Below are 15,742 nucleotides of genomic sequence, written 5' to 3'. Positions count from 1 at the left end.
TATGAAGCGAGCTCTGTCGTCTCTGGAGTTTCTCCTCTCCGTCGTGTCTTTACTTCTTCTCACCTGTTGTGTCGGACTGATTGTAGTTTCATGGATCAGCCTGAAGACTGAAGGTAAACATGGTTTTAATAATCTTTAATAACCGATCAGGTGTCGGAAGATATTATTGATCACTGTGTTGCTGCTGTTTGTGTGTTGAGGTGAACCAACAGTGCTCAGCGGTCGGATGTCGATCATAGAAGGGGCTGTTTTTTCTGAAGAGCTGAAGAACTCCAGCAGTCTGCAGTTTAAATCTTTGGCTTACGACGTCCAACAGCTGGTGAGATCATGGGCTTTTATTTTGAAAATAACAGGTAGGTTTAACATCAAGCAACTGCTTACATCATCAGCTTTTATTGTGAAAGACAGCAAAGGGAGAGGGTTAGTATTGATCAGTGTATGCATGTGTAATAATTTGACATTAATATGTACACACTAAGTACACGCTGAGTATAGCCAAGTACACAATAGGTATAGACAATATGAAAAACACACTAAAAAGTACACATTAAATGTAGACACTATATAGTAAACCTTAAGTGTAGACACTAGGAAGTACACATTAAGTATATATACTATAAAGTACCCACCAAAATAGGCAGTCTAAAATACACACTAAGTATACACACTGTACTGTATAGTACACACTAAATATAGAAAATAGAAAGGACACACTAAGTAGAGACACTATAAAGTACACAATAGGTATACACACTATAAAATATGCACCAATATATACACTATAAAATACACACCAAGTATATCCACTATAAAGTACACACCAATTTAGACACTATGAAGAACAGCTAGACTCAGAGGTTTGAGTTTATTCACATTTAAATCTGTCGTAGTATAATAGTATTATAGTGTCGGCCATAGAGGTCACCGGTGTTTAGCTTTAACAGGTAACTGTGTTAACTGATGATGTCAGGTGTCAGTGACATCAGGTGTGAATGATGTCATAATCTGTATTTGAGTTCTTTGTTAAGTCACCTGATCTCAGTCTGTCTTCTGATTGGTCGACAGGTATCGGAGGCGTTCGGTCACAGTGAGATCGGACTGGAGTTCAAGTCGTGTCACGTTTTATACTTCAGGTCAGATATTTATATATATATTGTGTATATATATATATATATAAATACCTATATATATATATATATATATATATATATATATAGGTATTTATATTGATCATACAGGCAAACAGATGATGATTCTGACAGATTAAATCAAATTAAAGTTTGGGTAAATGTATTGATCAGTTGATGTTTCAATCTTTATTGATTGTTTCTCCTCAGCCGGGGCAGTGTGGTGGTGAACTTTGACGTTTGGTTCAATCAGCTGATCGATGTGAAGGAGACAGAGCAACAGCTGGGGGCGGGGCTTCAGGAGGGCGTGGCTAAAGGATTGGTGATCGATAGAAACAGCATTCAGATCACAGGTGAGTGTGAGGTCATTGTGAGGTCAGATTAGATCATATTATAAGTTTATTATAAGTTTTTTTTGACTCATTTGTTCCTTCAGAGAAACAAGACGAGACAACAGCTGCTCCAACAAGTGTCTCGCCAACTGGTGAGAAAATCTATTTAAACTTTCTTTAAACTCTATTTAAACTCTATCAAATTTGATTTAAATAGTTTTTAAAAATTTGACTAACTCTATTAAAATTATCTTCACGATAATCTTGAAACTTTTAACAGCTGCTCCAACAAGCATTACACCTACAACAGGTGAGAAAATCTATTTAAACTCTTTAAACTCTATTTAAACTCTATAGATTTACTTTCAATGTCTCTTTGAACTACCTTTAAATGTCTCTTTGAACTAACTTTAAATGTCTCTTTAAACTAACTTTAAATGTCTCTTTGAACTAACTTTAAATTACTTTTTAAACTAACTTTAAATTTCTCTTTGAACTAACTTTCAATGTCTCTTTGAACTAACTTTAAATGTCTTTTTAAACTAACTTTAAATGTCTCTTTGAACTAACTTTAAATGTCTCTTTGAACTAACTTTAAATGTCTCTGAACTAACTTTAAATGTCTCTTTGAACTAACTTTAAATGTCTCTGAACTAACTTTAAATGTATATTTGAACTAACTTTCAATGTCTCATTGAACTAACTTTCAATATCTCTTTCAACTAACTTTAAATGTCTCTGAACTAACTTTCAATGTCTCTTTAAACTATCTTTAAATGTCTCTGAACGAACTTTAAATGTCTCTTTGAACTAACTTTAACGGTCTCTGAACTAACTTTCAATGTCTCTTTGAACTAACTTTCAATGTCTCGTTGAACTAACTTTAAATGTCTCTGAACTAACTTTAACGGTCTCTGAACTAACTTTCAATGTCTCTGAACTAACTTTCAATGTCTCTTTGAACTAACTTTCAATGTCTCTTTAAACTAATTTAAATGTCTCTGAACTAACTTTAAATGTCTCTTTGAACTAACTTTAAATGTCTCTTTGAACTAACTTTAAATGTCTCTTTTTACTCTCTCTAAACTTTCTTTCAACTATTTTTAAATTATCTTTGAATTACCTTTAATGTCTCTGAACTAACTTTAAATGTCTATTTGAACTAACTTTAAATGTCTCTTTGAACTAACTTTAAATGTCTCTTTGAACTAACTTTAACGGTCTCTTTGAACTAACTTTCAATGTCTCTTTGAACTAACTTTCAATGTCTCTTTGAACTAACTTTAAATGTCTTTTTGAACTAACTTTAAATGTCTCTGAACTGACTTTCAATGTCTCTTTGAACTAACTTTCAATGTCTCTTTGAACTAACTTTAAACGTCTCTTTGAACTAACTTTAAATGTCTCTTTAAACTAACTTTAAATGTCTCTTTGAACTAACTTTAAATGTCTCTGAACTAACTTTAAATGTCTCTTTGAACTAACTTTCAATGTCTATTTGAACTAACTTTAAATGTCTCTTTAAACTAACTTTAAATGTCTCTTTGAACTAACTTTAACGGTCTCTTTGAACTAACTTTAAATGTCTCTGAACTAACTTTAAATGTCGCTTTGAACTAACTTTTAACGGTCTCTTTGAACTAACTTTAACGGCCTCTTTGAACTGACTTTAAATGTCTCTTTAAACTAACTTTAAATGTCTCTTTGAACTAACTTTAATGGTCTCTTTGAACTGACTTTAAATGTCTCTGAACTAACTTTCAATGTCTCTTTGAACTGACATTAAATGTCTCTTTTTACTCTCTCTAAACTTTCTTTCAACTCTTTTTAAATTATATTTGAATTACCTTTAATGTCTCTGAAGTTTATTTAAACTTCAAACTTTTTTTAACTTCACTTATAACCAGAACACAAACTGTTCTATCAAAGATCTTCCATTCATGACCAAGATCACAATCGGGAAAAGCAGATTTCTTTGAATCAAACATATAAGTGACTGTTATTTTATATTATTTAGATTTTATCATACAGGTCTACTCTTAATATTTATATTTTACGCTGACAGTGATCTAAATAAAGAAAAAAGATTGATATCAATGTTAACTCTAAATGTTGTGAGATCAGTTTCAGTGTATTTTCTGGTATGAAGTCTGTTTTGTAATAAACGTGTTTTATTAAACTTCTCAGTAAAGTGTCCTCCTCACCAGACGTCGTGTGACGATCGATCAACGTGCGTTCTGATCAATCAGCTCTGTGACGGAGTCCATGACTGTGATGATGACTCTGATGAAGCCGTAGCTCGCTGTGGTCAGTGATGGAGATGATGATGACATAAATATATACAGATTTTATATACACATAACCTGGTTTGTATAAAAGGATTCCTGTTAGTTTATTAAGTTATCAAGATGTATCTATCTATAGTGACGGCGTGTGACGGACAGTTCGTTCTGAGCGATCTGATTGGTTCCTTCAGTTCATCAGCCGGCTCAGAAACGTACAAAAACAACAGCTTCTGTCGCTGGATCATCAGGTAAAACATGAGATCACACACACACCTACACACACACTGCACAGACTTTCACAATAAAAGCGGGTTGTTGACAGTAAAACAATGTTTTCAGAGTCGATCCAGGATTTTCTGTTCAGATCAACTTCCACCATTTTGAAACAGAAGAAAATATCGATGTTCTGAAACTTTATGAAAACATCGGCGCAGAGAAATATCTGACAGGTAAACACACACATATACACGCAGAGATACATACACACACATACACCCACACACACAAACACAGAGGACAACAGTGTGTGTGTTTATGGATCAGTTTTTACAACCTGACCACACATCTTCTCATATGATTGACAGCTGAGCTCTCAGGCTCCGCCCCTCTTGGGACCGTATGGCTGCTGACCGACCAATCAACGGTGGAGTTTATCTCTGATGACGTCAACAATCTGTTAGGGTTCAACGCCACCTACAGAGCAGCCAACCTCTCCGACCTCTCCAGTAACATTTTATTATTATTATATTTAATATGTATAACTGTAAAGTGTGGTACTGTACCTGAGCTGTGTGTGTGTGTGTGTTCAGACAAGGAGAAGCTGACCTGTACCTTTGAGCAGGGCATGTGTTTCTGGAGGCAGCAGCAGGACTATGATGATGATGGAGACTGGATTCGAACCAGCGGCTCCACATTCCCTCCACTAAGCGGCCCGAGTGTCGACCACACGCTGAGTAATGGCTCAGGTGAGTCTTTATAATGTCATCAAACAATATATTTATATGTTGTTGTTGTTGTTGTTGTTGTTGTTTGTAGCAGCATCAGGGCCCCGTTCCTCGTACGTGGTTCACTAAGTCGATCAAATGTCCTATTAGCAGCATAAATTAACGAGATGATTGAAGTCAGGCTATCTCGGTTTCTCCGAGGCTGATCCTCTCAAACAGTTAATCCGACCCAGACGATCAGGATCAGGATGATTGTCCTACTTCTAAAGGGGGAAGCGTGGATCACCCAAACCATGATGTTCTAACAGTACAATGTGAAATAAAGTCACAGAAAGAGCCTCTTTGTTCTCCGCTGACGAGCAGGAGATGATCATGAACGCATATGAGGAAGTCAAGACCGTAATCACAGCAAAATATAACAGCGGCACCGCTGAGAGGACCAGACAAGAAGCACGGCAACACATCAGACACGTTCAATGCGTCAGTGTTGGAAATGAAGCGGCTCATTTTAATGCCTCATCACCCCAACCAATCACATGACATGTCTTTATGTGCTGCTGGCAGTAGACTTCATGATGCATCATCCAATGAGATCTACAGCGACAATAATGATCTCAACTCTTCAGAATAATAATAAAAACAAGCCCAACGAGGATCCAATGACACTCATTAACATGAGGACATGTGTGCTGTATGCCTCATGCATCATGTACTGTATGTGTGTATGTACATGTGTGTGTAGATCACATGTAGAACTAGCAGTGTGAATATGTGTGTGTTATTCATCATCAGACATTCAATCAACTGAAGCAGTGAAGATCAATAGTGTGTGATTCTCTGTGTTCTCATCATGATCCACCTTCATCATGTTCTACAGTAATGATGTGCTGCTGTACTAATAACACTCATATCATTATGAGTGCTTTAACCTCATGTATGCAACCAGCCATCAAGAGGACATGAGAGCAAGTACACACTAAGCACACACACATGACTCAGAATGCTGAGTCAGCACAATATGTGCCATGGTGACGTCATGAACACATCCGTAAGTTTATTAAGCGCCAAATCAACTGGACCAACAGCGCGGCATGCAGCGGCTTTCCCCATGTTCTCCGCATCGCCGACACTACAACAACGCAGCACTCGCACAACAGCTCAAGGCTGCATCCAGTCTGTGGGACAGGCAGTGTGGTGTTCAATGTCTGCTCCAGAAGCTCTGGAAAGAAATGATTCCTTGTGGGCAGAATGGACAGCGCTCGTATAGGAAGTCATCGTGATGTGATGACGGATCTTGGCGATGTGGAAGAAGTCTCTCCCTATAAAACGCTCATCTAACTAATATCCTCCTTCATCAGTGGATCTCTGAGGAAGGGAGCTGCACATTAATGCAACAGAGGCTTCTTAGTTTGCTCCGCTGCTTTTAAGGATCACGTGTGTCTCACTTTACATGCATTTCATCAACTCCCGTATAACCCCCAGTATATGCGCAAGCGCATTAGACTACCGTATGTGACAGGAGCGGCCATGTTTTCCGGGGGAGTGGCAGCTTATCCAGCTCCCTTCACTGAGCCTGCGCTGGAGCAGGTTCAAGCTTTTGGATGTGTTGCCATGGTGATTTTGCCGAACTTGCTTCGTGGAACCGAAAAGCCTGATCTACGTCATCTTATCTTGAAAAGTATCCGGCTAACTCAGTTAGCCACGTACGAGGAACGGGGCCCAGTAGTTTTGATGGTGTTGTGTGTCTGATTCAGGTTTCTACGTGGTCACTCCTCTGAGTCCCGGCCAATGGCTGAAGAGCTTCAGGATCCACAGCCTCCCTCTGACTCCTCCCACTCAGCCAATGTGTCTGAGCTTCTGGTAAACAACAGCAACATAAACTAATTGTTATAATTTGTCGGATCAATTAGAAGTTCATTCGTTATTTTCACCAGGTCTGTCTCTAAATCCTGAAAGTTCTCAAATAAACTATTGTTGTGAAAGTCACAAAACAACAGAACAATTAACAAGTCAACATAAAAAAACAGACAAAAAGTAAACGAGCCAGAAAAGAAAGAAGTTATTTCAACAATAAATGAACACCTGTCCTCAGGTACCACATGTTTGGTGAAGACATCCACCGTCTCAGAGTCTTTCTGTCTCAACCTGCTATTACCGTGGTGTTCCAAAGAGACGGAAACTATGGAGACAACTGGAACTACGGCCAGGTGACTCTGAACCTGACAAAAGAGACCACGGTCAGTGACGTCATACAGGAAGTGATCATTAGTCAGCTGATCAATAATCACTCAATCAGTTTGACCTCTGACCTCTGCAGGTGGTGTTTGAAGGGCTGAAAAAAGGAGGGGTGAGGAATGACATCGCTCTGGATGACATCACACTGACATCTGAGCCCTGTGGCCCCGCCCCCCCAGAACCAACCAATGTGCCTCCTCCAGCAACCCCTCCCCCTATACCAGGTAAGACACAGACCACGGCCCTAAACCAGGTAAGACACAGACCACGCCCCTATACCAGGTAAGACACAGACCACGCCCCTAAACCAGGTAAGACACAGACCACGCCCCTATACCAGGTAAGACACAGACCACGCCCCTAAACCAGGTAAGACACAGACCACGCCCCTATACCAGGTAAGACACAGACCACGGCCATATACCAGGTAAGACACAGACCACGCCCCTATACCAGCTAAGACACAGACCACGCCCCTATACCAGATAAGACACAGACCAGGCCCCTATACCAGGTAAGGCACAGACCACGCCCCTATACCAGATAAGACACAGACCACGCCTCTATACCAGGTAAGACACAGACCACGGCCCTATACCAGGTAAGACACAGACCACGCCTCTATACCAGGTAAGACACAGACCACGCCCCTATACCAGGTAAGACACAGACCACGCCCCTATACCAGGTAAGACACAGACCACGCCCCTATACCAAGTAAGACACAGACCACGCCTCTATACCAGGTAGGAAAGAGCCTCGATCAAAAAAAATAAACATGGATCCAGAGACACTCTACGTTGTGCTTAAAGAATATCAATACAATGAAACTACAACACAGACGATCAATATAACAAAATGGTCCAGAATGTGAGCATATGAAGAACATGTGATTGATTTTCTCTGCTCTGATTGGTCCAGCTGACTGTGGAGGACCCTTTGACATCTGGGAGCCAAACTCCACCTTCAGCTCGCCAAATTACCCACAATCCTATGGAAACGAGGCTCAGTGTGGGTACACTTTAAACGTTGTACTACTTCTTACATGTACTAATACCTGTACTTTTACGAATAACTTATAATACTTGACTTATATCTCTGTACTGATCTTCACTGGTTTTAACAAAGACAAATTGATGTTTTCAAACTCGCCTCACCTTACCCATGATCCTTTGCTGCTGCAGGTGTGTGGACTCTACACGCAGGTGAGGGTCGAAACATCCAGCTCCACTTCCTTGACTTTGATGTCGAAGCGACCTATGACGTCGTAGAGGTGCGAGATGGGGCGGGGCCAAACTCCAATTTACTGGGTGAGGTTATGTTTTACCCATAATCCTTTTCAGCTTCCTCCTCACCAGGTGTGTGTGTGTGTATACAGGTGACTGTTCTGCTTCAGGTAACAATGTACAGGTAACTTGTTCCAGCTGTCCTCACTGGCAGCGCCGGCCCCGCCCACGATTTGTTCTCATCGACCAATCAGATGACAGTCTGGTTCTTTACGGACGAATCAGATCACGGCCGAGGATTCAGAGCCAACTTCACCTCAGGGATCAACCTGGGGTCACCAGGTGAGCTCAGTCACATGTCTGTGTTATTGATTATTATATTATTATTATTGTTTATTGATCGTTGATTGTTTGTGATCAGCTGCCTGTGCAGTCGGTCAGTTCAGGTGTCAGACAGGAAGTTGTATCGATGGCAACGGTCAATGTGACGGCGAGGTTGACTGTGCCGACGCCTCCGATGAGGCCGACTGTGGTGAGTCGATCAGTTAGTTCACCTTAATGTTTATTATCACAATACAGGTGTGTTAGACGGGTACGTGTGTCTGTGTGTTTCAGTTATGTTGCAGGTGAACAGTTCCAACCGTCTTCAGTTTCAACTTGTTTCCTCGCTGCTCACCGTGTGTGCTGACACCTGGAACTCTCACCTGTCTGTCTTCACCTGTCAGTACCTGGGATACAGGTAACTCTCACCTGTCTGTCTTCACCTGTCAGTACCTGGATACAGGTAACTCTCACCTGTCTGTCTTCACCTGTCAGTACCTGGATACAGGTAACTCTCACCTGTCTGTCTTCACCTGTCAGTACCTGGATACAGGTAACTCTCACCTGTCTGTCTTCACCTGTCAGTACCTGGATACAGGTAACTCTCACCTGTCTGTCTTCACCTGTCAGTACCTGGGATACAGACACATCTCACCTGTTGTAGCAGGTTGATTAAACAAGGTTCTAGTGGGTCAAAGAAAAGACTCAGATCTATTTGTTGTTCCTGACTGCAGGTCGGGGAAAACCACGCTGCTGCCGGCTCGGCCACAAGATCCACCGTTTACAGCCATCACGGTCACCAGTAACGGGACACTGAATACCAGTATCAGGTACTGAAGACCAGAACCTGGACCTTAACTACAATAGAACTAGAACTTAAACTAGAACCAGAACCAGAATCACAACTAGAATATCAACCAGATAGCAATGGAACCCTAAGGCAAATAACTACAACTACAACCAGAACTACAACTAGAAGTAGAACAACAACAACAACTACAACTAACCACAACCAGACCTCAGGAATGAATTACAACCAGATCCAGAATAAGATGCAGGAAGTGAAGTCGAGTCATAAGACCTGAGTTTATCCAATAGAAGACAATGAGCGATTGTTGTTTTTACAGTGAAACCTGCGTCAGTGAAGAAGTGATTTCTCTGAACTGTGACAACCAACGTGAGTACACTGATAAACACGAAAGTTAAGTTGTTCATGTCATCTTAAGGCTGTTTCAGGTGAAACTAACTTTTTTTATAAGGATTGACTCTGTGTTGTTTTAGCTTGTGGTACTCGTTATGTCACTAATGAGACGAAGGAGACGGACCAATCGGCAGAGAGGAAACACGGTGAAGGTAACAGACTCCTATCAGTTAGAATCTGACCTCCTCTGGTTGGTCGAATCATGACTGTAGTTTGTGTTTGTTGATACCTGACAGGTGACGTCAGAGTGGTCGGGGGGGTCGATGCTGTGAAGGGGGCGTGGCCATGGATAGTCTCTCTGCAGTGGAGGGGGGGTCACGTGTGTGGAGCTTCACTGATTGATGAAGACTGGCTGCTGACTGCTGCACATTGTGTTTACGGGTGAGAGAACAATACTTTATTTATTTATATAAATAATACAAATGCATATATTATATATTTATTAGTGCTAGGCAAGTTAACGAGTTATTATCGGGTTTGTGGGCACACCATGAGAAAAAGACTTCTCTGATCTAACTATGTGCAAACTAAGATGCTTGGAGAGCAAAAGTTAGATAACAGTGGTTCTCAAACCATGTCAGTGGGCATCAGTATAAATGATCTGTCCAGAGCTTCTTCATGACAATCAGATTAAACGTTACAATGAATGCTTCACACTACAGTCTAAAGTTACAGAAGAACTTCAAATGAAAACAGTGTTAAATTAAAGTGTTCAAGTAACAACAAATGTACTGTTCTGTTAACGTTCATGTAAGTCCAAATCCAATCAGCAGGACACTGCAGGGAGTTGAACCCATCCCAGTAAACTGACAGTCTGTTGTGTTACAAACACTGAAGCACATTCACACACATTCATCTTCTTAATGATCTTTAAAGGCTTACATTGATGATTGTATCGGATGTACACTCAAAACATTTGAGGCTTCAGACCTGGCAACATGATCTTGCTACGCTGCTGGTCTACACAGGAAATATCTCACTCGTGCACGCAGAGTGTGATGGTCACAGAAATTCATGGCCGCGTCACCCAGAGTCCTGCCAGTACCAGGAAATACCGTTTAACTCGTGAACGCAGTGTATGACGGTCACAGCAATGCATGGCCAGAGTCCTGCTAGTACCCTCGCCATGCATGAAGTTGCGAGGGCCCGATCAATGCTGCTCGCAGCTTTCATTTAAATTAATTTTTTAAGAGTTTTTAAAGTGTTTTAAAGTCTTTAAACCAAATGTTAATGTTATTGACCTTCGTTCATATAGCAGCACTTTAAAATAAATGTGTGCAATACACTACTTTTGAATTCATTATGAACTTTGCGCATAACAATGAGATTAATCAAGATTACATACTTTAATCGTTGTCCAGCACTAAAATTTATATATTTTATGTTTATATATATATAAATATATTTATTATATTTATAGGATTTTAAAGAACTGTGTCTTCTTGAAAGCTGTAAATAAAACTTCACAAACAATGAGTTGTTAAGTGTTTATGAATGAACTCTTTTGATTATATTTTCATGTGTTTTATAAATGTTGCACATTTAAGTAAAACCTGAAACTGAAGCTTAAAGTTCTACTTAAATGAAAAAGGTATGATGATGACAAATGAAGTCTTATTTCCACCTTGAATGTAAATAAACACATTTTTCTTAAATCTTTTCTTTTCTGTCCATGTTTTGTTTCTCAGGAAGAACGTCCATCTTGATTCGTGGTCGGCTGTTTTCGGTCTTCACTCTCAAAGTGACAGAAACTCTTTGGAGGTTCAGACCCGACGAGTCGATCGAATCGTCTTCAACAGAAAATACAACAGACGAACCAAACAGGCCGACATCGCCATGATGCACCTGGATCATCCAATCAGCTTCACTCGTCAGTAACAACACTCATGAATGAATATATTAACAACCAATCAGCTTCACTCGTCAGCAACAATACACGTTATATTAAATTAATATAAAAATAATTATAATAATATAATCATAATAATAATATAATCATACAAATAAAAATAATATCATAATGATGTAATAATAAATTTATATAATATTAATAATAATAATAATGTTTTTCAGAGCTCATCCAGCCGCTCTGTTTACCTGCTGAAGGTCAGGACTTCACAGCTGGAACCAGATGTTTGATCGCTGGATGGGGTCGAGACGCTGAGCAAGGTTATTATAAAATACTATAAATAATACACACTATGTATACTCTTATACACTATATAAACTACACATACTACACATGCTTTATATACTATACATATTACACATAGTATCTTTACTCTACTACTATATAGTATCGTATAGTATATATAGTATGTGTACCATAGATACTCCACACATACAGCAAATACAATTACAGGATACATGCTATATATAGTATATATACTATACATACCATACTATATATAGTATATATGTAGTATGTGTACCATAGATACTCCATACACTATACAGCAGTGGTGGGCCGTCAGGGCCTGCAAGGCCTTCTCTGCTGGCCTAAACAGAATCACTAAGTTATCTATTTTAAATTTAATATTTTTTCTTAAATACACTACATGTATTATAATTTATAAAAATATTTCCCCATTATCTTATGTTCTCATTGCACAGCTCCTGTCTTCCTCAGTTGCTCTGCTTCCAGTGCAGCTTGTTTTAAGTAGAGCTTTTATCCAATCAGATCTCACCTCTGTGTCTCTAGGTAGAACAGAGCCAGAGGCCTGCAGACTCACAAGTGCATCCATGTGCACTTTAAGTGAATGGAGACGATATTGTTGATTGTCATAGTGTTCAACCAATCAGATCTTTAGTTTGACATGTTGGGCGTATTCTTTGACGTATCAGGACCTGCTAGCCGGCCTATAATGACGTCAGCATTAGTGCAGCTCAGTGTTCAGGTGTAGCTCTGCCGCGAGGTGCAGAGTGCGCTGTGATTGGTCAGTGGGCGAGCACGTGACTATCGTGAAACGAAACTTAACAGCAGAGGCTTAGTCGGGTAGTGAATCACATCACGTGATGCAGCTCAGCCAATCAAATATGGGCATTCTGACTGAGTGAGATGTACCATGACACAGGGGGCTGAGACGAGGAAAGACACTGCAGAGCAGTAGTACAATGCTCAAGTTGTGAAAGTAAAATCATAAGACCATCTCTTTGGGCTGTGACTTGTCATTAAGGAGTGATGGTGGGTCCCACAGCCAGACCAGCTGAGAACCACTGTCCTCCATGAGCGCAGGAAACATTATATGTTCCTGAATACAAGCTTCTGCATTTTCCAGATGCTCTAGTACTATTCAAACGTATTGTAAGTCTCGTACCAAACGGTTTAATACGTACATAGTTACAGCCTTAGAAACTAATAATAACTGTGGCGCCATCATGTGGTTATAAGGTGGTGTTTCAGCTGCAGGACAACAGTGAAGGCCCAGGTATAAAATGCACTCTCTCTCTCCACCTGTCTGTCTCTCTCTCACCACCTGTCTGTTTCTCTCTCCACCTGTCTGTCTCTCTCTCACCACCTGTCTGTTTCTCTCTCCACCTGTCTGTCTCTCTCTCCACCTGTCTGTTTCTCTCTCACCACCTGTCTGTCTCTCTCTCCACCTGTCTGTTTCTCTCACTACCTGTCTGTCTCTCTCTCACTACCTGTCTGTCTCTCTCACAACCTGTCTGTCTCTCTCTCTCCATCTGTCTGTCTCTCTCCACCTGTCTGTCTCTCTCTCCACCTGTCTGTTTCTCTCACAACCTGTCTGTCTCTCTCTCTCGCCACCTGTCTGTCTCTCTCTCACAATCTGTCTGTCTCTCTCTCACCACCTGTCTGTCTCTCTCTCACCACCTGTCTGTCTCTCTCTCCACTTGTCTGTCTCTCTCAGGTTCTCTCCTAGATGTTCTCCAGGAGGCTGAGGTTCCTCTGCTGGTTCAGGATCAGTGTCAGCTTCAGTTACCTGAGTACAACATCACCTCCAGCATGCTGTGTGCCGGGTACCTGGAGGGGGGGGTGGACTCCTGTCAGGTAACCTAGACCACCTGGACTCACCTGGATTCACCTGGGCCACCTAGACCTAGAACCACCACCTAGACAGTCATGGTTATCTGGTTCCCTGAACGGTTCTACTCTGAAGTTACCTTACTGACCCAGATCCTGCTTCCTGGTACTGGTTTATTGTTTATTGTTAATACAGTTTGAACATGTTTTTTTCAGGGCGACTCTGGAGGTCCATTGATGTGTCTGGATAACGGATACGGGACTCTTATTGGTCAGTAACACACACACACACACACATACACACAGTATAATGAGGCTGCGTTCTGATTGGTCCCTATAGGTGTGACCTCTTTTGGGATTGGCTGTGGTCGTCCTCAGAGACCTGGAGTCTACGCACGAGTCTCTGCTTTCAGCTCCTGGATCGCTCAGACCAGACGCTCCTCCTCCTCTTCCTCCTCCTGATAGTTTTTCAGAGTAAAGTTCTTATTAAAATATGTTTTGATGAGAACGTAATAATTATTTTAATAATTAAACTGTAAACTCATTTGATGAGAGAATATTTGAAAAATGTTTTTGTAACTTAGTTAGATTATAAATACAGTTTGCATACATGATATAACATATCTTTACCTTTATATATTTCAAAATTTATATTATACGATGTACTTTATTTTATGAGATTTAAGCAGAATATCAAGTTGAGTTCATGAATTGTCTTTATTGCATACTTTAAAATGATCATTAATAATTAATGATCATTCTGATGTCATACAATTTAATGAAGTTGATTGGACAATGAAAAAAAATGAAAAGACTTCTTTCTGTATGACGTCATGTATTTACACATTCTGGGTTCAACGAGCCTGTTTTAAAATATAAATAAAAATGTATTATTTCACTGTTTATTTTATAAAGCAAGGTCTAGGACATGGGTTTTTACTCAAACGGCAGCCTAAAAAGGTGGGTTTTGAGCACTTTTTTAAAAGTATTCACAGTATCTGCGAGGCGTAGAGTTGCAGGCAGAGCATTCCAGAGCCTCGGGGCCACTGCCTCAAAGGCTCGGTCACCACGGCTCTTACATCGTGTGCGTGGGACTGACAGAAGACCTAGAGCGTTTGACCTGAGAGTGCGGGCGGGTGAATAGGGGCGAAGTAGATCAGCTACATAAGCCGGAGCCTGACCGTGAAGTGCTCTGTAAGTGATGGTGAGAATGTTGAAGTGTATCCGAGATGCTACAGGAAGCCAGTGGAGAGATCGAGTACGGGGGTGATGTGAGAATGTCGATTTGTCCTGGTGAGTAATCTGGTGCAGCGTTTTGGATGACCTGCAGACGGTTTAGAGCAGATACACTGAGTGATGTAAAAAATTAGTTACAGTAGTCAATGCGTGAGGAGATAAATGTGTGTATGATCATCTCTAGTTCAGGTGTTGATACTACAGATCTCAGTTTACTGATATTTCTTAGATGGAAGAAACATGATTTGGACAGCTGCTTAACATGAGGGTCAAACGACATGGATCGATCAAAGAAAATCCCAAGATTGCGCAGGTTGCAATGGGCAGCAGAGGAGAGTGGACCAATAATCTGCCTGATCATGGGGACAAACTCCTCTGGAGCAATAACTAGGACCTCCGTCTTAGTGTCGTTGAGTTGTAAGCAGTTTTCTGCCGTCCAGTGTCTGATGGCATTGACACAGTCCAGGAGCCGAGTTAATGTGAATGCCTCGCTGGGTTTGAATGACAGATGGAGTTGGATATCATCTGCATATAAATGATAAGACACATTATTATAATAACTTTTTATAATCGATCCCAAAGGTAAAAGATAAAGGGAAAATAACAGAGGCCCCAGAACCGAGCCCTGCGGTACACCACAAGACAGTGGAGAGGTAACAGACACAAAATCATCCACAGAGACATTGAAACTTCTGTCATTGAGGTAAGACGTGAACCAGTCTAATGCTATGCCAGATATGCCCACCCAATCACGAAGCCTCTTAATCAGGACGTCATGGTCTACAGTGTCAAATGCAGAACTGAGGTCCAGAAGAACTAACAGAGCAGTCACCTGCATCAGCACACGTGAGAA

General features: G+C 40.7%; 1 protein-coding gene across 1 annotated transcript; it reads left to right on the top strand.

Moving 5' to 3' along the window:
• Position 1: 1 nt before the first annotated feature.
• tmprss15 (transmembrane serine protease 15) lies at positions 2-14,115 on the top strand (the record flags this gene model as incomplete). Its single annotated transcript, XM_079283180.1, has 28 exons — positions 2-113; positions 201-319; positions 1,066-1,133; positions 1,338-1,480; positions 1,564-1,611; positions 3,647-3,766; positions 3,884-3,992; positions 4,084-4,193; positions 4,329-4,469; positions 4,554-4,709; positions 6,443-6,548; positions 6,781-6,925; positions 7,006-7,147; positions 7,845-7,934; positions 8,108-8,233; positions 8,348-8,491; positions 8,571-8,681; positions 8,765-8,859; positions 9,086-9,114; positions 9,205-9,300; positions 9,598-9,647; positions 9,752-9,817; positions 9,908-10,052; positions 11,360-11,541; positions 11,745-11,840; positions 13,541-13,680; positions 13,870-13,924; positions 13,994-14,115. The coding sequence occupies 28 exons, from the start codon at positions 2-4 to the stop codon at positions 14,113-14,115; spliced, it is 3,066 nt and encodes a 1,021-aa protein (XP_079139306.1).
• Positions 14,116-15,742: the final 1,627 nt, after the last annotated feature.

The sequence above is a fragment of the Melanostigma gelatinosum genome (genome assembly GCF_949748355.1).
Source record: "Melanostigma gelatinosum genome assembly, chromosome: 14".
NCBI lineage: Eukaryota > Metazoa > Chordata > Actinopteri > Perciformes > Zoarcidae > Melanostigma > Melanostigma gelatinosum.
This window is presented reverse-complemented; position numbering and strand designations above follow the sequence as displayed.